At 46.5% G+C, this 24126-nt stretch overlaps 1 protein-coding gene across 11 annotated transcripts in view; it reads right to left on the minus strand.

Annotated features, from left to right (window-relative positions):
- The window catches only part of MSI2 (musashi RNA binding protein 2), a 398131-nt gene that overhangs the window by 246292 nt on the left and 127713 nt on the right, over window positions 1-24126 (minus strand). For all 11 annotated transcript variants that reach the window (XM_058283920.2, XM_058283921.2, XM_058283923.2 and 8 more), the window contains one exon: window positions 12456-12548. In XM_058283920.2, the coding sequence (XP_058139903.1) occupies window positions 12456-12548 (93 nt within the window). The remainder of the gene's footprint in view (window positions 1-12455; window positions 12549-24126) is intronic.

The following is a 24126-nucleotide window of genomic DNA, read 5'->3' on the forward strand; positions in this document are numbered from 1 at the left end:
CGCACTCCTTGCGCGTGGGACTCCTCCACGGCGGGGATACCCCTGCGTGGCACGACACTCCTTGCGTGCATCAGCACTGCGCATGGGCCAGCTCATCACACAGGTCAAGGAGGCCCCGGGTTTGAACCTTGGACCTCCCATGTGGTAGACAGACGCCCTATCTGTTGGGCCAAATCTGCTTCCCTTACTTAGCTTTTTGAATATCAGTTTCTTCATCTACATTAGATATGCCACCTACTTCACTTGACATCCCTGAGAAGCAAATTTTTAAAATTCACAAAAAAGCTTAGCACAAAGCACATGTAGCTCTAATTCAAAAATATCAGCACATAGTAAAATTGTCTTTACAGCAAATTCTGAACCTCACAAATTCTGAGTTTTGATTAGGTTAGACCTAGCACATGTGATAGGGAGTCTGAAATAAACTATGGTTTTTCCAGGTCATACTAATAGGATGAAGACTCCAGATTATAAATAGTGGCTTTTTCCAAATAAAGAATCTTTTCACTGTCCCTGTACCTCAAAGTCCAGAGAGTAACTCTACCATGGTTAAGACCACTTATTATACCACATGTGTACCTATAGATAAGATCTTGTTTTGGTTACTACCTAAAGATACATTTGATTTCTTTCTATCTATCTATCTATCTATCTATCTATCTATCTATCTATCTATCTATGAACACTTTCTAAATTACTAAATTTTCAAGTCTGAAACCAACATTAGGAATAATCTAGTCCAGGGATCAGCAGATTATAGCTCATGGGCCAAATGTGGCCCACCACTTGTTTTTGTAAATAAAGCTTTATTGGAACGCAGGCATGACTATTCATTTACATGTTGTCTGTGACTGTTTTTTGTGACAAAAAAGCAAAATCAACTAGTTGCAATAGAGACCATATGGTCCTCAAAGCTGAAAATATTTACTGTCTGGGCCTTTGCAAGTTTTCCAACCCCTGATCCAGTCTAACCCCTTTCCTTACTTGAAAAACTAAGGCTAGGAAAGAAATGACCTGTCATGGTATAGTCACACAGTCAGGCTTAACACATGAGCTTGGAATTCCTGCTATTTTCCTCTTCTCCACTGACAGTAGCAGAACAGTCACCAGGGTTCAAAACGGCCATCTCAAGTTAGCAGAGTTCTGATGCCAATGATCTCATCTTAAATATAAACAAGAAATGACACCTCTAACCTGGGGGGTACACCTTCTAGGGAAAAGGTGGGTGAAAAGCACAAAAGGGTTTATAAGCCTCCAATTTCAGTTCTTTAAAGCTACTTGGTGTGTCATCCTGTGCACAATACAGTTAAAGTAATAACATATTTAAACTTCCTTAGCTTAGCTCCTTGATAGCAGTCTTACCGACTTTGAATGCCACCTCAAATAAATAGTTGAAGCAGCTGCTACCTCAAGCAGGATGGGAAGAGGGAGGAGAGAGAGAAGTCTAAAAAGAGGGTGGAAAACCCTGAAGGGAGGCAAAGGAAGGATGGAAAGTTCTAAACTTGAAGGAAAACAACTAGGACATGAATTCTGGCTTTATCCTATTTTATCTAGGTGACCTTTGCTAAGACTTAACCTCTCTGATTCTTATTGTCCATCTTGGTCAAATGGACTTGATGCTACCAAATGGCACAGAACTGCTATAGATGAAATGAACCAATGAACATCCAGTTCCTAGCACTGTCCCTGGGTACCCGAAGGGATAGAATCTCGTCCTCTACTTAGCATGCTCCCCACTCTAAGTCCAACTCCTGGATCGGCAGTTGGAAGAGGGCCCAGAGTTCAGGCTCTGTTATCAAACAAGCCTGGAAGAGAATTCTGCACTCGGCTCTACTCTTTGAAGGTTGTGGCCTTAAATCAAAGATTTAATTCCAATCAGACTCCATTTAATAATATACAAAACGGAGAATACCACCACCAGCCTCCCACAGAAGAAAGAAATGAGATAATATAATTAAATGGCCTATGTATCTGTTGAGAATTGAATTATGTCCCCACAGAAGGCAAAATCAAGTCCCCAACCATGGCCTTGTGGGTGTAAACCCATTTGTAAACAGGATCTTTGATGATATTATTAATTAAGGTTAAGTCCTTATAAGCAAAGGAAATTGGACACAGAAGAGATGCCATGGGAGCAGCCACAAGCTAAAAGTCAACAGAACCTGGAAAAGAAATGCTACTTTGTGTGATGACATGTGACAGAAAAGCCAAGGGACCCCAAGATGGATGGCCAGCCAGGAATACCAATCCTGGGAGAAAGGCATGCTTTCTAGTCTTTGAAATCATGAGCCAATTAGTTCCTGCTGTTAAACCAAACCACTGGATGGTATTTGTTTTAGCAGATGGAAAACTAAGACAGTATCCAATTCACTAAATAATAATTTATTTGGGGGGGGGGAATGTCCTTTTTCTTTTCTTTTCATTTCTCTCCCTTCCCCCACCCCCCACCCCAGTTGCTGCGTGATCTTCTTTGTCTGCTTCTGTTGTCAGCGGCATGGGAATCTGTGTTTCTTTTTGTTACGTCATCTTGTTGTGTCAGCTCTCCGTGTATGCGGTGCCATTCCTGGGCAGGCTGCACTTTCTTTCGTGCTGGGCGGCTCTCCTTATGGAGCGCACTCCTTGCGTGTGGGGCTCCCCTACGCGGGGTACACCCCTGCGTGGCACGGCACTCCTTGTGCACATCAGCACTGGGCATGGGCCAGCTCCACATGGGTCAAGGAGGCCCGGGGTTTGAACCTTGGACCTCCCATGTGGTAGACGGACGCCCTATCCACTTCCCTACTAAATAACAAATTTAAACTTCACTAATTTGAAGCTTTACATAACCAGAACATAAATTACTGAAAGGTAGAGTCAATTTGCCAATTTATCTGTTACCTACTTTCACAGCTGCTGAATTTACTCATTGCTCCAAAGGCTGAGCAGCAGAGTAGCTGAGTCTCCAGTACTTTGATCATTCTGGATCCAAAAGAATTATACCGTAATCCTGCAAGGTAGCAGGCCCTGCCCAAGGGGACAAAAATGAAACACTAGCCAAATGAGAAGTACGCTATTCTGAAGACAGAGTCCCATAATACCCAAAGCATATGTGTGAAATGAGCTACTACACATGAGCATAGAGAGTGTTACGGTTTGATATGTTCAAAAGCCTCTTGACTCCTTGAATAAAACACTTGGTAAGTTTGCACATCCTGCTAGAATCCACAAACATTACTGCAAAATTAACCAGGCAGCTTCAGCCCCAGCAAGATGGTCTGTGACTGCTTCCCAGACAAAAGAACAACTGTTCTCAGGCAGCGATGGGTGACCCAATGGGCAAGGTCAAAGCCTGAAGAGCCTCCTATAACCCTGCTGTACAGTCAAAAATTATATGCTAATGAAAAAAGAAAGGAAGACAAGAGAAGGGAGGGAGGAGGAATGGAAGAGAAGAAACTGAGGGCTGGGAATGTGGAAAGAGAGAGGTACTGTGCACTGGCAAGTAGAAGCCTGCCTGGAACACTCCAAAGGCCCATCTGGGTAGCATCAACTTCCCTGACACCCACAAACAGGTCCATGAGATTCCAAGGCAGGTTACGGCTCGAAAAAGAAATCCCACCTCATGTTTGCAAACACTACCCCCAGCCTTGTTTTAAAGACAGAATAGGAGCAGAAAGGGCTCACACTCCAGGGCCTTCCATCATGCAAACTCTACTTGTCTCATTTATTTATTTTTAACCTCCCTCCCCAGGCAGGGTGGGGCTGGGTGAAGGGGAGACTTTTCCTTAATGTTTTAAATTAGTCTTGAAGAGAAGTACTGCAACATATGTACTTCACCAATACACTTGGCTTCTCTTTAGAATCCTGACAAATTGCATCACCCCTCAACTGGCAATGCAAGAAAGCAGTAGGGAAGGCACCTTTCTAAGCTGAGCTGGAAGGGCAGTTAAGTGCCTGTGATGGTTGAGTTCACGTGTCAACTTATCTAGATGATGGTGTTCACTTGTTTGGTCAACAAGAACTGGACTGATTGTTACTGAGTGAAATACTGAGTGTATTTCATGGACTTAAATCATTAGGCTATAGATTGCATCTAAGGCTGGTTATATCTACAATCAACAAAGGATATTGCCTTCAGCAGTAAGAGAAGTTTCATCCAATCTGTTGAAGGCCTTAAAGGACAAACCGATGATTTCAGCAGTCATAAAGGAGACTTTCTATTCTCTTCAGCCAACCAGCTTCTTCCTGGGGAATTCATCAAAACATTCATTGGAGTTTCCAGCTTGCAGCCTTCCCTACAGAATTCAGACTTGCCAATCTCCATGGCTGTGTGCGCCAATTCCTATAAAAATCTCATAATACTTACTTTTTTTAAAAAAATCTCTCTCCCCTCCCCCCGCCCAGTTGTCTGCTCTTTGTGTCCATTCACTGTGTGTTCTTCTGTGACCACTTCTATCCTTATCAGCGGCACGGGAATCTGTGTCTCTTTTTGCTGCGTCATCTTGCTGCGTCAGCTCTCCGTGTGTGCGGCGCCATTCTTGGGCAGGCTGCACTTTCTTTCGCGCTGGGTGGCTCTCCTAACTGGGTGTACTCCTTGCACATGGGGCTCCCCTACGCGGGGGACACCCCTGCCTGGCAGGGCACTCCTTGCGCGCATCAGCACTGCGCATGGGTCAGCTCCACACGGGTCAAGGAGGCCCAGGGTTTGAACTGCAGACCTCCCATGTGGTAGGCAGAAGCCCTATCCATTGGGCCAAGTCTGCTTCCCAATACTTACATATTTAAATACACGTTTAACTACATATAAGTGAACACATTTAAATACACATAAACATGTTTACATATAATGATATATATGTATATATACACACAAACACACACACACATATACATACACATCCTGCCAGTTCTGTTTCTTTGGAGAACCCCGACTAAGACAGGTTTTGGTACTGGGAGTGGGTCTTTGAGAAAAAGAATCTTAAAGATGAGATTTCAGAGCTGGTTCTGACTTTTTTGAAATTGGTTTTCTAATCTGATTAGATTAAAAAGCACTAAAGACTTTATTTCCAATGATCAAGAGGGCACTGAAAGTCCATGGTATGAACTGGCAATACAGATAGGCAAAATATTACCACTGGATACTGCCACTCATATGTTTATAAGAGGCAAGGCCCTGGATGACCGTATATTTGATAACTTAATAGAGTTTTGTGGAGTTAAAAAGTTTAATGGCATTGGCTGGCTGTTCCTAAATATACTAGATAGAGTTGTTTAAAAAAGGGATGAGAGCTCAAGGCTTCAAGTTCCCAGTGTGAGTGTCACGTGAAGGACATGAAAATTTCTATACGTGTCCTGAAAGAAACTCTTACTTCTTGTAGCCACAGGATGAGATTTCTGAAAACCAGATCAAGAGTCTCAATGTGTAAATGGCTGAGTTACAACATAAACTGAATTCCCAGCCTTGCAGGGTGTCTGCTGTTAAAGTGAGGGCATTGACTGGGAAGGAACAGCATCCTGATCTGAATGGTGACACAGGGGTTGATGATGATGGTGGGGACACTGAAACCCTAAAATTCTACTGAGTCTTTCTTGCCAGATAAACCTGTCATGGTCTGCCCTGAGGGAGCCCTGAGGTAACTGGCTTGTGAGACACTGTTAATTCCTCTCACGACGCCCCCAACCACTCTTCTTTTTCATCCACCTATAACTAGACTGAAGTCCCACTAGGCCCCAAAAAGTGAGGTCTAAATTGGGACCCATGATGAAATGTGGGAATGGATAGTAAGGGAGTGGAGTAACAGTGGAAGAAGCATAAAGTTGGATCAAGCTAAATTTGTTGATCTGGGCCCATCAAACAGGGATTCTGTATCCAGTGTTGCAACTTGAGGGTTAGAAAGGGCTCGAGCATTTTGCTCAGACAACTGCATGGACCAAAAGATGGCCTACATTACCTAAAGTCAAAATGCCAGAACTGCCCTGGTAGAATGTAGATAACTGGTAGAGACTGGAATGTTAAGAGTGGATTTATCATGTAAGATCTGCTCACCCACCCCCCGAATGTCCAGAGGACACCTTTCACCAGAACTATGGGGAATAAATTTGTGAAAGCAGCTGCTTCATCCCTGAAGTGCTCTGTAGTTGCTCTTCTCTGTAGGTCAGATATTACTCTGGGAACTGCTGTTTCTGAACTTGGATGTTTAAACATAAGGGGGATGATGTATCCAGGTATGGCAGGAGCCAAGTGGCAGCGCTTAATCACCAAACACAAGGCTGCCATGGCTACCATAATGGACAGCAGAGTCAAAGCAGTAATTAGAATAGTCTGCTCTTCAGAGACGTGTGGAACTGGCTAGTAGATCGGGGTGTACCTAGAACTGAAAGACAGTGGCAGTCTTACTTGATCTGCATAAGCGGAAGTGTTCTAGGTCAAATGAACAAAAACCTAACTTGAGTTACTAAACAGCAAGTCACAGTCCTTCAATCAATTCTCAGACCTTCGACAGTTTACACACCCAGAACCCCTTGAGTAAAAGGAAGGATGGGGCCCCTTGGCGAAGGACCCAGCTATACAGCCAGAAGTTTATACTGTCAATCACCAACAGTATGTATGGCCTTTAACCAGGATGACTGTGCACTGGGAGACAAAAAGGATCAGAAATTTGGGGATTATTAGACACTGGCTCTGAGCCAACATTAATTTCAGGAGACCCAAAGTTTCATTGTGGTCGACTAGTCAGATCAGTGGCTTATGTTGGCCAAGTGATCAATGTAATATTAACTCAGGTCCATTTCACAATGTGTCCAGTGGGTCCCCAAACCCACTATGTAGTTAGTTATTTCCCAGTTCCCAGTCCAAGAATGCATAATTGGGACATACTGAGCAACTGGCAGAATCCTCACACTGGTTCCCTGACTTATGGATGAGGGCTATTATAGTAGGAAAGGCCAAGAGGAAGACCCAAGAACTGCCTCTACCTTGTAAAATAGTAAATCAAAAGCAATACCAGGGAAGCAGTCAAGCAACTGAGCTCCAACCTACCACATGGGAGGTCCTGGGTTTGTTTTCTGGTGCCTCCTAGAGAAGACGAGTGAAGCAGCAAGCTGACGTGACAGGCTGGCACAGCAAGCTGACACAACAAGATGATGCAACAAGAGATGCGGGGAGGAAAACATAATGAGACACACAACAAAGCAAGGAGTGGTGGTGGCTCCCTCCCATGTGGAAGGCCCCAGGTTCAGTTTCCAGTACTTCCTGAAAGGAAGACAAACAGCAAGCACAAACAATGAGGAGATGGGGAGAAATAAATAAATTAAATAAATCTCTAAAAGTTGGGGGGGGTGGATGGGGAAGCAATACCAGATTCCTGGAAGGATTGCAGAGATTGGTGTCATTATCGACAACTTAAACTATGCATGAGTGGTAATTCCCACCACATTTCCATTCAACTCTCCTACTACTCAGCCTGTGCAGAAAATAGATGGATCTTAGACAATGATAGCAGTTTATCAGAAACATAACCAGGGGGTGAAACCAATTGCAGCAGCTGTTCCAGATATGGTATCATTGCTTGAGCAAGTCAACACATTCCCTGGTACCTGGTATGAAGCTACTGAGTTGGCAAATATTTTTTGGTTTGTTTTTTTTTTATACCTTTTAGTAAAGACCACCAGAAACAGTTTGCTTTCAGCTGGCAGGGCCAGCAGTATACCTTCATGGTCCTACCTCAGGGGTCTATCAATTCTCCAGCCCATGCTGTAATCTAGGCCGCAGGGACCTTGATCATCTTTCCATTCCACAAGACATCACACTTGTCCATTATATTGATGACTTGCTGATTCAACCTAGTGAGCAAGCAGGAGTAACTACTCTAAACCTATTGGTAAGGCATTTGTGTGTCAGAGAGAGGAAGATAAATCCAAAAAAAATTCAGGTGCGTTGCACCTCAGTGAAATTTCTAGGCATCCAGGGGTGTGGGGCATACCGAAATGTCCCTTCTAAAATGAAGATAAGCTGTTGCATCTGGCCCCTTCCACAGGCACAATGCCTAGTTGGTCTTTTTGGATTCTGGAGGGAAAATACTCCTCATTTCGGTGTTCCACTCTGGCCCATTTTGAGTGACCCAAAAAGCTGCTAGTTTTGCGTGGGCACCAGAATAAAAGGAGACACTGTTAACAAGTCCACACTGTTGTGCAAGCTGTTCTGCCACTTGGGGCACATGATCCAACAGAACCAATAGCACTGAAATGTTTCAGGGGCAAATAGAAATGCTTTTTGGAGCCTCTGGCAGGCCCCTATAAGAGATTCACAGAGCAGACCCCTTAGGATTTTGGAGCAAAGTCCTGCCATCCTCTGAAGATAACTACTCTCCTTTTGAGAAAGAGCTTTGGGCCTGCTACTGCGCCTTTTTAGGGACTGAATGCTTAACTATGGGCTGCCAAGTTACCATGAGACCTGAAGTGTCCTTCATGAATTGGGTGTTGTCAGAACCACTAAGCCATAAAATTGGGCATGCACAGCAGCATTCTATCATCAAATCGAAGTGGTATAGAGGAGATCAAGCTGAAGGAGGTCCTGAAGGCACAAGTAAGTTAAACAAGAAATAGCTCACATGCCCATGGCCCCCACTCCTGCCACATTACCTTCCCTGTCTCAGCTGTGGCCTCCTGAGGGGTTCTCTAAGATCAGCTGACTGCGGAAGAGAAAATTTGGGCCTCGGTAGTTTACAGATGTTATTCATGATACACAGGTACCACCTGAAAGTGGACAGCTGCAGTACTGCACCCCCTTTCTGGGACATCCCCAAAGGACAGTGGTGAAGAGAAATCCTCCCAGGGGCAGGATTTCAAGTAGTGCACCTGGATGTTCATTTTGTTTAGAAGAAGAAATGGCTGGAGGTGTATTTGTATACCGATCTGTGGTCAGTGGCGCCAAAGGTAGGCTAAATGCTCAGAGACATGGAAGGATCATGTTTGAAAAACTGGTGACAAAGACGTCTAGGGGAGAGAAATGTGGATAGACCTGTATGAATGGATGAAAAAACATGAAGATATTTGTGTCCCATGTGAATGCTCACCAAAGGGTGACTTCAGCAGAGGAGGATTTCATAATCAAGTGGATAGTTTGACCTGTTCTGTGAATACCAGTTAGTCTCTTCCCCCACTACTTCTGCCATTGCCCAATGGGCGCATGAACAAAGTGGCCATGATGGTAGGGATAGAGGTTATGCATGGACTCAGCAACATGGACTTCAAGTGACCAAGGCCAACGTGGTTACAGCCACTGCTGAGTGTCCAATCTGCCAGCAGCAGAGACCCACACCCAGCCCCCAGGATGGCACCATTCCCTGAGGCAATCAATCTGCTACCTGGTGGCAGGATGATTACACTGGACCACTTCCATCGTGGAAGTAGTAGCATTTTGTTCTTACTGGAATAGACACATATTCCAGATTCTGATTTGCCTTCTCTGCACACAGTGCTTCTGCCAAAACTACCATCCGTGGACTTACAGAATATCCTATCCAACCATCATGGTATTCCACACAGCATTGCTTCTGACTTCATGGCAAATAAAGTGCAGGAAAGGGCACATGCCCATGGAATTCACTGGTCTTACCCTGTTCCCCATCATCCTCCAACAGACGGATTGACAGAACAGTGAAATGGCTTTTTGAAGACTCAATTTTGGCATACCTGGGTGGTAATACCTTGCAAGGCTGGTGCAATGTTCTCCAGGAGGCTGTGTATGCTCTAAGTCAGCAACCACTCTATAGTGCTGTTTCTTCCATAGCCAGGATTCATGGGCCCAGAAATCAAGGGTGCAAATAAGAGTGGCATGCACAATTACCCCTAGTGAGCCACCAGGAAAAAGTGTCCTTCCTGCCCTGAGATCTTAACCTCTGCTGTCTACAGGTCTTAATTCCAAAAGAAGGACTGTTTCCACCAGCAGGAGACACAACAATGTTTGTATTGAACTGGAAGTTAAGTCTGCTACCAGCCACTTTGGGATCCCCATGCCTCTGAATCAACAGGCAAAGAAGGGAAGTATTGTATTGGCTGGGATGATTAATCCTGATTATCAAGGGGAAATAGGACTCCACCTAAACAATGGAGGTAAGGAAGAGTTTGTCTGGAACACAGATGATCCCTTAGGGCTTCTTTTAGTACTACCATGCCCTGTGATTAAAGTCAATTGAAAACTGCAACAACCCTATCCAGGCAGGACTACTAATGGCCCAGGAATGAAGGTCTGGGTCACCCATCTAGGTCAAGAACCATGGCCAACTGAGGTGCTTGCTGAGGATAAAAGGAATATGGAATGGGTAGTAGAAGGTAGTTATATGAGCTACAATCATGTGACCAGTTTCAGAAATAAGGTTTATAATAGTTACAAGTATTTCTTCCATGTTTTGTTATAAATGTTTTTAAATATACATAAATTAAAATTTTTCTTCCTTTTTTAATATACAACATAAGTTGTATTAACTTAATGTCATAGTATTTGAGCTATGAATAAAGTTTAAGAAAGAATATCACCCAAGGACCTGCATCCTCATCAGGGGAAACGGTTGGTGTGTTTCTGGTTGTACACAGGAGAGCTGAATTATGTTAGGAGAAAGTATGACTTTCATTATTTTTATTTAGAGATTAAGTATAGTTTAAGGAGATGGCTATGGGTTCCTAGTTGAAAAGGGGTGGACTGTGATAGTTAGGTTCAAGTATCAACTTGGCTAGGTTATGAGGTCTAGATGTTTGGTCAAGCAAGAACTGGCCTAATTGTTACTGTGAGAGAATTTTGTGGATTTAAATCATTAGCCTGTAGATTGCATCAATAGCTGGTTACACCTGTAGTTAACAAAGGAGACTGCCTTTAGCAATGAGAAAAGTTTCATCCAGTCTGCTCAAGACCTCTAGGGAAGAACTGATGATTTCAAGTCAGAAAGAAGAATACCTATCTCTACTTCAGTCATCCAGCTTCTCCTGGGGGAATTCAATAAAACCTTCGTAGTAGTTTCCAACTTGCAACCTGCCCTATGGATTTCAGACTTGCCAATCCCCATGGTTGCATAAACTGATTTCTATACTAAATCTCCTGATATTTACACACACGTATATATACTTTCAGTTCTGTTTCTCTGGAGAACCCTGAGTAGTACAGTGCATTCCAAAGGCAAAGCTGGGCAGGGGAGGCTGGTTTCTGTTTGCTGCATGGTCTCCCATCCATGCAGAAATTGACGAATACCTGAACCAAGAAAATCTCCATTTTAAGGCTAAATAAAGGTCATGGTCCTAAACGTAGGCAGCTAGATACCTGGAGATGAGTCATAGCTGCCCATTGCCTTGGGCAAACGAATAAAAAAGGACAGAACCTTCAGACCAGCCAGAGAGTAGCAGCACCTTTGTACAAACCTGTGGCATGCAACCACAGGAGGAAATAAGTGACGCAGCTGGGAGCAGGTGTATGTCTCCTCAGGAAGCAAAGCATTCTGCCACAACAGCCCTTTGTCAGGGAGGTCCCAGGTCTGTGCAGACACCTGGACTCCCAAGACAAGGTCCACAACTATCAAAGAGGGAGGAAGTGGAGGGCTTCAGGCAGCAGATAACTTGGCCATTCAGCTGCCAGACCCTTGGACCTGCCAGAGGAAGGACACCATAAAAAAGCCAAAAAGAGGCAGCCCCTGACAAGTGGCCCTGTTTGAACCTTGGGGCAACACAGCTATCTAGGGAATGTGCCTCCTTCAGAAAGAACTCTCCAAGGCACTGTCTTTCCCCACCAATAGACAGAGGCTGAATTAGACACATCACCCGTGGTTACCTGTCTTGTCTGTCTGCCTTACTCTTTGGATGCCACACACACACACACGCATACTGGCACTGCTTCCTGGCTGACTTAGGGCTCACTACATTGCTCCCAGCCTAGTCCAGCAGCAGAGCCCAGGGGATGATTTTACTTCTGTCTCACACACATTCAAGTGGGAGAATGCTGACAGGCACAGGCCCTGCACCTTTCCTGTGACTCCTTGCACACTAGCCAAAGGAAGGTTTAGCTAAAGAGAGCCCCAGAGAGCCTCATCTCTCAATACATTTTCCAGAAAGACCCGGAATGAACCCGGCGCCAGCTCAGAAGCCTCTAGAACCGTCCGTGGAAGCCCCCACCATGTCTGAGTCACAGCCCTGCAGCCCTCCCCAGCCACTAGGACCGCCAGCTCCCAGCTCTACGTGGCTGGCAAATGCCAGCAAAACCTCACTGAAAGGCCACTCTGTCTGCTCCTGCAGGCACATGGGGCAATGTGCTGCCCACAAACTAGACTTGTCCATCTCAGCTCCTGCCCAACTTCACTGAAATCCTCATGGCCCAGTTCAAGGATGAGGTTTTCTGGAGCACATAGCCATGGCAAAGGCAGGGACCACGGCAGCCAATTCTAAGGACTTATCCGGATGCTTTTGGCCTGCGCTATCCCACCCCATGCAGCGCTTACCTTGCCAAACTGCTCGAAATATTGCTTTACATCTTCCACTACTGTGTTCGCAGATAATCCACCTACAAATATTTTCTTTGTTCTTGTGACCATCTGCAAGAAATGACAAGGGAAGTACATGGGTTAACCAGGTTATCTGAAGCACCACACTTGATAAGATGATGAAACAAGCCACTGTCTATATTCTCTAGGAAGGCAATTGTGCATCTATTCAAGCTGCACTGAGAATGCCCTTTAGAAATATAAGGATGCTGGAAATGGTCATTCTGGATATCTTAGGCATTCAGGCTGCAGCCTAAAGGCTCGAGTTTCACACAGGCACAGACTGGACTTCAGGGCCTCTTCTGCCATAACACCCAGTTTCTTTCTGATGTATTAGCACCAAGAGAAAAGGCACCCATCAAAGCTATTTTAAATGTAAGCTTGGACAAAACAGAGCTAAATGCATAAAACCATGCTGCCCCAAAAGTACCCACAAAAACAGTCAATAAGAAACTCAGAAATAACTCAAAAACACGTGGGGACTCTACACTGAGATGGTCTAGGTGCTGGGCTGTGTTTGAGATCACCCTCCAAGTCCCGTCCCCAGCACCCCTTCCTGTCTTGATGTCTCGTGACTCACCTTGATTCACCCCACACTCTAGTCAAGCCTAGCTAATTCCAAGGTCTCCATGTCTTTGTCCACACAGGTCCTTCTCCTCGGATTGCCTCTCCACTCCTAAATCTCCCCACGACAAACTATCACCATCCTCCAAGAGCCAACTAAACACTATCTTCTCCAAAGTTCAAAATATCAATACAGCTGTGCTGGCCAGAAGCGATTCCCCTCTTGTGAAATCCCATCCCGCTGTATCCACTGTGTCTGAATCCCTCTCACAACACTTGCCACCTTCTACTGAAATCTCCAATAAAGAGGCCTTTCTTACTCCCCCAGACCGTAAGTTCCAGATTTCTCCTGAGACCCTTCACAATGCCAAGTACAGAGTCAGGCACAGAGAAGCTCACACCAAATGTTTGGTGGGTACCGAGATGAACAAATGTGACCATACTTCAGGATTCTACCAGCTTCAGAGCCAAGGGAGAAGCAAGCACAAGGATACACACCGTTCAGAACAGGGACCAAGAAGCTTATATGCAGGAACCAAAAACTGAACAAAGAAATAACTCCTATTCCAAAGACTGAGTTTTGGCTAAGTGTGTTGTTTGTAATATCAAAATTTTTAAGATTTACAAAAGCCAGTGTGTGTGGAGTTTCACCAGTTTGGCTGCATATCATAAAAGCACAATGTCAAATATGTATATTACAGCTCGATTTAGGATTCCTAAGGACAGGGCCAAGGCCGCCGGGACCACTGCTGCCCCCCGCTCCTGGCACGCTGGCTGAGTGAACAAACAAATCGACCCACTTCGGACAGGAGGACTCAGGAGCGGGGCGCCTGGGGGCACAGGGGTGACCAGCAGGCTGAGCCTAGGCACGGAAAAGGCCCGGGAAACCCAGCTTCGGCGTCGTAACTCTGGACCAGACTCCCCCGTGGGCCTGAGTTCCCTCTGCCCCATGCTGCAGAGCTTCCAGGCCCCTCGACCCTGACGCCCTGGACCGAGGGAGGCTCCCGGGCTTCAGGGCGCTCACGCTCTAGCTCAGCAGCTCCTGAGGGGACATGCGCCACGGCCACAGCTGGTGTACCCCAAACGTCCGCATGTTTTGAAGAGGGCATTGTTCTAGACTCTGCTTACTGCTTGCAGGCTCCTTCCTGCTGCCTGCAAGAGGTGTGCAGAGGCGTGCAGAGGTGTTTGAGGCTGTGATTTGCCATTTCTCGGCCCTTTGCTGATGAACAGTGGGGGGGGGGTTGATGACACAATGCACGTGAAGACACTCGGGGAAGAACCTACAGCACAGCCGAGCTCAGAAAACCTCTCACCAAGCCGTGGGCACCTTACCCTTGCTCCTTCCTGTTTATCTCCCCTCTTATCCAATCCTTAACTGTCCCCAGGCAGATCAAGGTCACCTTTATGGGGAAACTCCATTAAGCTCCTCTTCAGGTTTAAATCTCTCCTAATACTCGCTAATTGCCAAATCTGGCTAACCTAACTTTCCTAATGTATTCATTCGACAGTGCTAGGTGTTGAAGCTTACATTCTAATAGAATATGGAATTAAATCCACTATAAAATGGAGATATAACAATCAGCCTACCACACAAGACTCTTATTAGGACTAAATTAAATAACATATGCCAAAGTGTCTAGCAGGGTACCTGACAGACACTAAACAGTTCACTGTAACTAAATCCAAAGTGAGTTACTGAATTCACCCTTCAAGCTCAGAATGAATGTGCAGCAAAAAAGACACCTGATACAAAACGCTCTGCTAAATCAACTCTTACTGCCCCATTCTCTCCTACTATAATTTCAAAAGCACTTTCCTGTATTTCCACTTGGCTTCAGATTGGCAAAGACTCCCAATAGTTTAATTTTAGATTTTTTCATTCCTTTTCTACCCTGGCCAAGTAATTAAATATCTGTAGAGACACACTAACGTGATCTATAAGCATGCACCAGTGGAGCTCTCATACTGAAAGAAACTCTGGAGAGGCATTCTATAAAATGAGCCCTGTGGTCTCATTTATATTTTTAGAGCTAGGTGGGTAAAGAGCAGGCCCTATCTATAATCCAAACGTTCACATGGACCCAGAGAATTAAACAACCCATGTGTCTTCATTCCAAATACAAGAAGTCAACAGACCGTTTATTCCCCAGAAACTTGTTAAACGAAAAGGTCTCCTCTTACACCCTCACCCTCAACAGGTGCCCTATAGCCTAAACTTGCCTAGACGAAGTCCCAAACACAGGGGCAGACACTCGGTGATAAATCTACACAAGTCCCCAAAAAGCCTTTAAAACACATTGTTTTAGAAGGATGAGAAATTCCAGGCGCCAAAGTGTCCAAATAACTAAAACATCCTCCTCAGGAACGAGCTCCGGTAGAGTGATGGATCCCACTGCACAGCAAACACTGAAAGGAAACTGGTTTAAGCAAAACCTTCCAAACGTGCAAAGGCCAGGGAGGAGACGTGCAACCCTTGGCTAGCCGCTCACCCTGCCTCGGCCGAAGGAGAGGGCGTGGGGGCCGGGGGGTGGAGGGGCCCTGCACAGTGACCTCCCCAGCCAGGGGCATGCTGTTGGAAACCGGAGGGATGTACTTCAGGAATCCCGACAGCACTGCTGCTAAATGGACTGGGGGTGCTTGATGATTCGCACTCTGGTGAATCACACCTTCTCCTCTCCATTTCCTGTCCATCTCCATAGCTACTGAGGAGACAGGGGCGTGGGGGCTGGGCCACTACATCCAGTCTCTCGTAGGGGTTAATGAGAGGCCCTCAAATTCCCATCAATACTACGGAAGACGTGGGGCGGTGGGGCGGGGAGGATCTCTGTCTCTTCCCAACACGTGAATCTTGGCTTCTACTTGCCTCAGGGAACACCCAGTACCCCCATGACTTTAACCCTCTTTTCTGACTGTGCACCCTCTCCCCCGAGTGGAGAGCCACCTGTGCTTTCTTCCTGTTCTAGGTCTCCTGGGGTAACAGTTGTCTAACCCACAGGCTTCGCATCGCACAGGACGCAGCGTGCAGGGTTGACGGCTGCACACCACAACGCTCAGGTGGCCCGTTCAGCTCCCACGATATACCCCAGGGAAAAGTCACCCATCTGTTCTAGGGCAAGAGGAGTCCAATTAGGAAATTGATCTTACGTTCCCTCCTTTGCTGGAGTTTTGGTGAGAGTTCACAGAAAAGAAAACTTGGGTATGTGAGTGCTTTCCGTTGCTAGAGGCATGAGCCCTCCCCGCCACCCCCACCTCAAGTAACCTGCCCCTCTTGGGGCAGCCCCCTCCTCCAACAGGTGCCCCCTCCCTTCTTTGGTTTAACTGATACGTGTATGGGTAGGGGAAAGGGAGTGGTCAGGCCTTCATGAATCACTGCTGCAAAGTTTTGCAACTAAACCTGTAATTTAAATATGCGCCGCTGCTCTCCACACTCCCCCAGCTCTGCAAAGAAAACTCCAGCACCCATTCTAGTTGGGAAAATTGCTGTTTACTCATAAGAACTGGCCAAAGCCAGCTGCCAACTAGGGCTGCAAAGAACACTCCACCTTCCTGCCTCTAACCAGAGAACTGGTGCTTCTTTGTTTTTAAAGTTCCCTTTTAAACTCAGTGTGCCATCTGAGACTACTTGTGTTTTTCTACAACAGGAGAAAGCAAATGGTGCACATGTGTGTGTGAGAGAAAGAGAGCAAGAGAGAGGAGCGTTAGAAAAAATAAAATATAGGTTAAAGCAAATGGATATGTGTGTATGTATGTGTGTACACATGAGGAGCTTTAGAAAAGAAACTACATTTAGAACCGAGCTTGAAGGTGGAAGCTTAGTGTCAACAGCATTTACCCAAAGATATTAGTTGCCACACAAGGAAAAAAAAGAAAGAAATCTTAATCCTGACAAGTGCATGGAAAGGCAGGAAATGGCTCTAGAGAGGCTGAACTGAGTCTAGGGAAATCAGGTCAGCTCGCCCTATCACTGTGTTCCTGGAAAGACGGTGCCAACTCCCCTTGCTTCCAACAGCTATCTTCCCTGTCCAAGAACGCAGGCTCGTGTACAGATGCTCCTTCATTCTGGGGAACCCCAGGGTAGAGAAGTTCAGGAAAGATGTTAGAATCAGCACCAGATGGAACCTTACAAACCTCCCACTCTGTCACCCCCACTTTGCAGGTGGAAAAAACAAGTCCAAGAAAGATGACCCAATATGCTAAGCTAACGGAAAGGGGGGCGCTCAGGACAACTTCCCTGAACCCCAGACAGGCTCCAGCCATCACCCCACACAATCCACTGAGGCTGAAGAACAGAAGTTCTCACTCTTCAAATCTGGGATGAATCACTTGGTATTTGCCAACATGTCCGTTCTCCCACGTCACTCTGATTTTGGAAATTAATCCCATTTGTGCGGCAAAGATGCTCTCTGCAGGGCTGACTGAGGTCACTGAAGTCCCAAACCCCATTCCCCATGTGTGTCCTCCAAGGGACTCGCCCTCAAAAACTCCTGTTTCTCGAGGAGTTTTGTCCCTAACCCCCTTCCTGTCCCTCAGCTATCATGACTGCCACGACCCCTGCTGCCACCTCTACCAATACCACATCTGAATCCAGGGGCAAACTCACTTGGCAGGCACAACCAGAGTCCGGGTCAGGTGCTGGGAACCTGCCACGACCCCTGCTGCCACCTCTACCAATACCACATCTGAATCCAGGGGCAAACTCACTTGGCAGGCACAACCAGAGCCCGGGTCAGGTGCTGGGAACCTGCCAATTCCAAATGGTTCCAGGATCTCATGTGGAAAGAGGCCTAGTCGGGAGAGGCCCAGGTCACTGCTGCCTCGGCCTCCATTTTTCGGTATCGCCGGGGCCAGAGTTCACACAGAGCAGTCACAGGGGAGGGGAACATCACATCTCCCCATCACTAAGATCCCCACCACATAAGAGGCACAGCCTTGGAAGGCAAAGGGAACTCAAACAGGTAACGTGTGCACCAGTGTTCTTGGCCGCATCATTCACAGGAGCCAAAAAAGATGGAAATAACCCAAGTGCCCATCAGCAAACGAATGGATCAACACAACGTGGTAAATGTATACAATGAAACATAATTCAGCCATAAGAAATGAAGCTCTGATACATGTCACAACATGGATAAGACCTGAAAACATTATACTAGGTGAAAGAAGCCATATACTAAAGGACAAATATTGTACAATTCCACTTACAGGTAATATCTTTAACAGGCAAATTCATAGAAAATAGATCAGAGGCTACCAGGGATTTGGAGGGGGGTGGGGTGGAATGGGGGAGTTATTGCTTAATAGGTACAGACTTTCTTTTAGGGAGGAGGGTGGAAAATTTTGGAAATAGATGGTGGCATTGGTAGCACAACTTTCTGACTGTAATTAATGCCACTGATTAATTACATAGCGAAAATGGCAAATTTTTGTGTTATCTCTTTTACCACAATTTCAAAAAAACGGGGGGAGTAATATGTGCTGGGAGGAGAGGGGGTAAGGAGAACAAAGCAAACTAGGAGAAGCAACCCAAATGTTGCACAAGGGTTTGACGTCCTCCAATAAAGCCACCATGACAGGGCGGCGGGCGTTCACACGGGGGCAGGTTCCTGCTGATGAGAGCTGAGGGCTGAGGAAGGCCCTCTTCTCCCACGGAAACGCCCCTTCACCCACCTCCTTCCACACGTGGCACTCTCTGCCTGCCCTCGGGAGCCTCTGGGCCAGGACCTCGGTGCCCTTCCCTGAGTCCCCTTCCTCAGGCCCCCCTCCACTCCTAGGGCAGGTCTCAGCCTCCCCTCCACAGATAAGGAAACTGAGGCTCTGAGAGGTTAAGCGTCCAAAGTGACACAGCACCGAGGAGCGGCAGAACAGCCGAAAGCCGGCCCTCTCTAGTCTCCAAAGTCTCCTGTGCCTTCACTGGTGACCGCAGCATCTTCTTTCTTCCCAGCAGGAAGACAAAAACGGGGAAGTGGAGAAGACAGGGCACATCTGGAACAATCCCACTGTCCTTTTCAATTTTGACAAAAAGATGCAAACAGGCCAGAGTGATCCTTGAGCCAAGAAAGAGTCTAAGTGCAGAAAGGGCTTAAAATGAACCCAAGTGGCCCAGACAGTGTGCCAAGCCTGTGCCCACCCCGCTCCACCCGTGTGCTTCCATCAATTCCATGTGCCTCGATTCATCCATGGTTCATCACTGGACAAAGGTGTAGCAATATTTTGTGTTTCAGACTGCAGAAATTAATTTCAGATGAAGCTAATTACAACTATAACCCCAAATGTTCCTCAGAGTTCTCCTTCCCATCTTTAGTCATTAGCTAGAGCACTAGGGTTCAAGCTACAATTTGTCATTCCTACTAAATAGCTTTAAAATTGGAAGGAAAGAAGGGGAAAAAAAACCAGTCTTCATCTATATGGGGCTGGGATATAATTTACACACAATTATATGGCATAGTCAGGTTACACTCTTACCTCTGATTAAAACAGTAACTCTCCTAAAGGAGAATGTGATCTTATAATGAAATTATCAGGATGCCTTCAGCAGGGCACTGAGCCTCCCTCTCCCCACTCTCATCTCAGAGCCCTGCCTGGCTCCCTCCCAGGTTAATTTAAAAAATACTACTTCCTCTTACCCTTGGGGGAAAAGCTGCACCCAGTGGGGGTGACCTGTCCACAGATTTGTATCAGAGAGCAATATCCTAGACAGCGGCACTGGCTCGTATTGAGGCTGAGGGAGGTAACACAAAAAGGTGCAGAGACGGAGCGCTGCCTTGGAAAGCACAGGAAATTAAGGATCGTGATCCACGAGTCAACGGATGCGGACGAGGTGGCTGGCTGCCGCCACCCGCTCAGTCACTGAGCACGCTGCATCCACAGGGCGTTCCTCCACGGCTCCATCCTTCTTGGACCCCTATATCCCCCAACTTACTCCCAATGAGACGTACTATAGGGAAGGCCCCAAAGATTTTCTCCAGTGTCCAAGTGATTACTGATACATGAATGCAATTAAAACCCATATATAAAAATTTTTAAAGTTAAATAAAACCCATATATATATATATATATATATACAAACACACACATATATATTTACCTTTTACAGCAGTGGTATTAAGCAAAATTAAGTAAGTATGCTCTACTATTGCTAAAATTGCCATACAAAAGAGGGGCTCCAAAACCCCAGTAGGGAAAGGTAGTCAAAGCAGATTCTTTTTTTTTTTTTTAAAGATGTATTAATTTCATTTATTTTCCCCCTTCCCCTCCTCCCACCCTGCTGTTTTTGCTGTCTGTGTTGTCTTCTCTTCTCATTTTTCTCTTCTCTAGGATTCGCCAGGATTCGATCCTGGAGACCTCTGATGTGGAGAGAGGTTCCCTGTCAATTGCGCCACCTCAGTTCCTGGTCTCTGCTGTGCTTCACCTTGACTCTCCCCTTGTCTCTCTTTTGTTGCATCATCATCTTGCTGCGTGACTCACTTGCACGGGGCACTGGCTCACAACGTGGGTACTTCAGCTGGCACGCTTTCTCTTCTTCTTTTTCACCAGGAGGCCCCAGGGATCGAACCCAGGTCCTCCCATATGGTAGGCAGAGGCCCTATCACCTGAGCCACATCCACTTCCCCAGATTCTTAATAAACCTCAGCAGGAGGTGGGAAAGAAAGGGCCAGAAAGGATGGGAACTGGTAGGAACTTAGTTCCTTCCATCTGAACTCATCACTCCAGCAGCAGAGCTGGATTTGTCCATTGAGGGTGGAAGTCGGCAGCAGCAGAGGATGACTGAGGGCCATGGTGGGGTGGGGATGGGGAGCACAGAAGTGGTCATACAGAGGGTCTCGGTCCCCATGGCAAAACCAAGGGCCCAAGGTGATTCTGCCTACAGAAGTGACCCAAATAAAACAACAAGCAAAAAATATCTTATATCTGTCTGCCCACCCCCTTTTAAATTTTTTTTTATTGTGGTAGCATATATACCATAAAATTTGTTATTTTACTCTTTTTTAAAAATTAGACCAGTAGTAGGTTTACAGAAAAATCATCAGAAAGTACAGAGTTCCCATATATCCTCCCTCCCCTACCCCCACGGTTCTCCTACTTATTAACATTTTGTAGTAGTGTGGTACCTTTGTTACAACTGATAAAACATTATTATTACAATTATATTATTAACTCTAGTCCAGAGTGGGTCATTCTTGGTATTGTATAGTTCTATTCTGGTACCATAAATACAGCCTAAAATTAATCATTTTAGCCATTTTCAAGTACATAATTCAGTGCTGTTAAATATATCCACAGTGTTGTGCTATCATCACCACCATCTATTACCAAAATGTCCTCATCACCCCAAACAGAAACTCTTTATCCATTAAGCAATAACTTCCCCACCCCTGGGACTCTAATCTACTTTCTGTCTCTATAAAGTTGCCTATTCTCTGTCTCTATCAAGTTGCCTAATCTAGATATTTCCCATAAGTGGACTCATATGATGCTTGTCCTCTTGAGTCTGGCGCCTTTCACCCAGCACTGCATTTTCAAGGCCCATCCATGTTGTAGCACACCTGCATTTTCAAGCCCACCCGTGTAGACTGAGGCAAGCTAAATAACTGAGCTAGTCCATACGATGAAGTTAGATTAAGTCTCTGAATAGTTCTGCACCTCACTCTCCCCTGGCTATAAAGTGGGCATAACACTCTGGCCTAAACAGCACAAGCTGAGACGAGTGTGAAATTTTAACAAGGGGGACATATTGTGTACCCTCCACAAACGCACTGAAGAAAGCCAAACTCTGAGCCTACGTCTCTAAAACAGACCCTCGTCTGAGCTTCTCCCTGGGCTGGAACCTCCCAGGCATGATTTATCAGGCTGAGAAATGCCTGAGGCGCTTCTCTGCAGGCTGAGGTCCCAGCCCTGCCTGCGGCTGCTCCAACCTACAAACCTGCTACCGTGCCGAGGCCAGCGCACCCCTTCCTGCCCCACAGCTGCTCTTCTAAAACACTGCAGCCCACCTGAGCAGCAGCTAACTGAGAGACGGTTTCTACGAAGACGTTAAGAGGGTTTCCATGTATAAGTTAAGAGTGTCCAAGCGTTTTGGAACCAGAAGTAAATACCCATGCCTCCGCCTACCTCAGAGGCTTTTGTGTCTTCCAGATGCCACTGAAGAAACAGCAAGGGACGGGCTGGGAAGGCATGTTAGGGACGGTGGTCGGGAAGACAGAGCCCAAATGCGTGACAGGTTAGGAAAGCCAAGCTTCTGAGGGTACCAGGGCATTTGGGGGAAGATGACCAAAGAGAGGACTTCTGGAATCCAGGCCACCCACCTTGCAGGAGGCCAGCCCTCTTCAGAAACAAGCTAGCCTGCTCCTCCTTAGCAGAGGAAGAACAAAAACGGTGCTGCTAGGCAGGTTCTAAAGCCAAGGTGTCCCATCCCCCAAATCCTCCAGCTGATTTCATGAAAAGAACAAATGGAAGCCTTAACCCTTAGCCTTGATTACCTTCATTAACATATTTTAGATGCACAGGGGCAATCAGTTCTTGATGAGCAAGTTTTACCTAATCCAAGGAGCTGAGCAAGGCACTCCTATAGAGCAGCAGTTCTCAACCCCGGCTGCACAGAAGAACTGTCTGGGGAGTTTTTAAAACCTACTGATACCCTGGCCCCACCCCCAGAGATTCTGATTTAATTGGTCCAGGGTGAAGCCCAGGCATCAGTGTTTTTTCAGCGCTCCCTTGATAATTCCAATGTGCACGCAGGACTCAGAAGAAGCTGGTTCTGCTAACTTGCTGGAGAAAAGGTGGGGGGATGGAGGCCTCAGCAAAAACCAAGATTCTTTTTCATCATTACCATTACTGCGCGTGAGAGGGAGAAAATCGACAGAAGAGCAAAAGGAGACTGAGACCTGAATCGGGGAGCCCTGCGCTTGAATCCCAACTGTGCCACTTCACTAGCTGTGTAATTTTAGGAGAGCCACCTTACCTCCTCACCTGTAAGGTGGGGTAAGACCTATAAGCATCAAATGTGATAAATACATAAAAGCACCTGGCCCATAGTAAGTGCTCAAAAAAGTGTTTGCTGAATCCCAGGAGAGCGAGAATGAAGACCAAGGAGGTTAAAGTGGAAGATGAATTGCAGATGGATGTCTATGGGGACAAGCCATATTCACTGATTCAATCTCTCTTGAGTCATGTTTTGAGGACCTACTATGTGCCAGGCACTATGCCAGGTCTGTGGCTATCGAGTGAGACCAAACGTGCTGACAGTGGAGTAAGAAGCATGCTGGTGGTGTTTGGCGAGCACAGGGCTGGGCAGCCAGGAAAGGAAAGGGAGAAGGGTCCAGCAGCAGAAGCTGTGGCATCTGACTGCAAGGCTGCAAGTTCAGAAGTCTGCAGCACAAGGTCATAGAAGGCCAGGAGAGGTGGCCGGGCCAGGAGGGCCGCACAGGCCAGGCCAGGCCAGGGAGGCTGCAGAGGCTTTACGCAGGGGATGGCCCTTCAGTTGGGGCGTTCACGAGAAAAGTGGAGCCACTGTGTGGGGCTGGGTCATCTTAACGCTTGTATGTTGGCAAGGAGGAGCTGGCAATGGCGAGGGTGGCGAGCAAAGCATGAAGGAAGGTGTGTGGACACCAGGCCCAGGGACCGTGTGGCCTAGGGCCAGCTCCCCCCCGCGGCAGGCCCCTTCCAGCTCTGTCATTCTACTGTTCCAGAAATGTCCTGGTTGTGGGAGGGCGAGGGGGGCCACGGGGGTAGGCTTAAGGAGAGATAAGCACATTGTGTCCTTGGTGGGGTGGTCTTTGGAAACCTACTCAGCCATCTGTTAGGTCATAAATTTTACCTGTCAAGAAAAAAAAAAAACAACAACCTTAAATCCCCTCCCTCCCCCCCAGGCCAGGATGTTGCCCGTCTGGTCCTTTCCACCCTCCACGAGTAACTTCCTTTGAGGGCAAGGGGAGACCCCAAAAAAGTGTTTGCAGTAAAAGATTGAAATCTCTCCCTTTTTCACTAAATGTCACATCCTCTCAAGAGATGGAAGGTGATTCTTCCAAACCTAAGAGGGTCTTCGAGGGATCTGAAGATGGGGGAGGGGGAG

The sequence above is a fragment of the Dasypus novemcinctus genome, chromosome 21, assembly GCF_030445035.2.
Source record: "Dasypus novemcinctus isolate mDasNov1 chromosome 21, mDasNov1.1.hap2, whole genome shotgun sequence".
NCBI classification, from domain to species: Eukaryota; Metazoa; Chordata; class Mammalia; order Cingulata; family Dasypodidae; genus Dasypus; species Dasypus novemcinctus.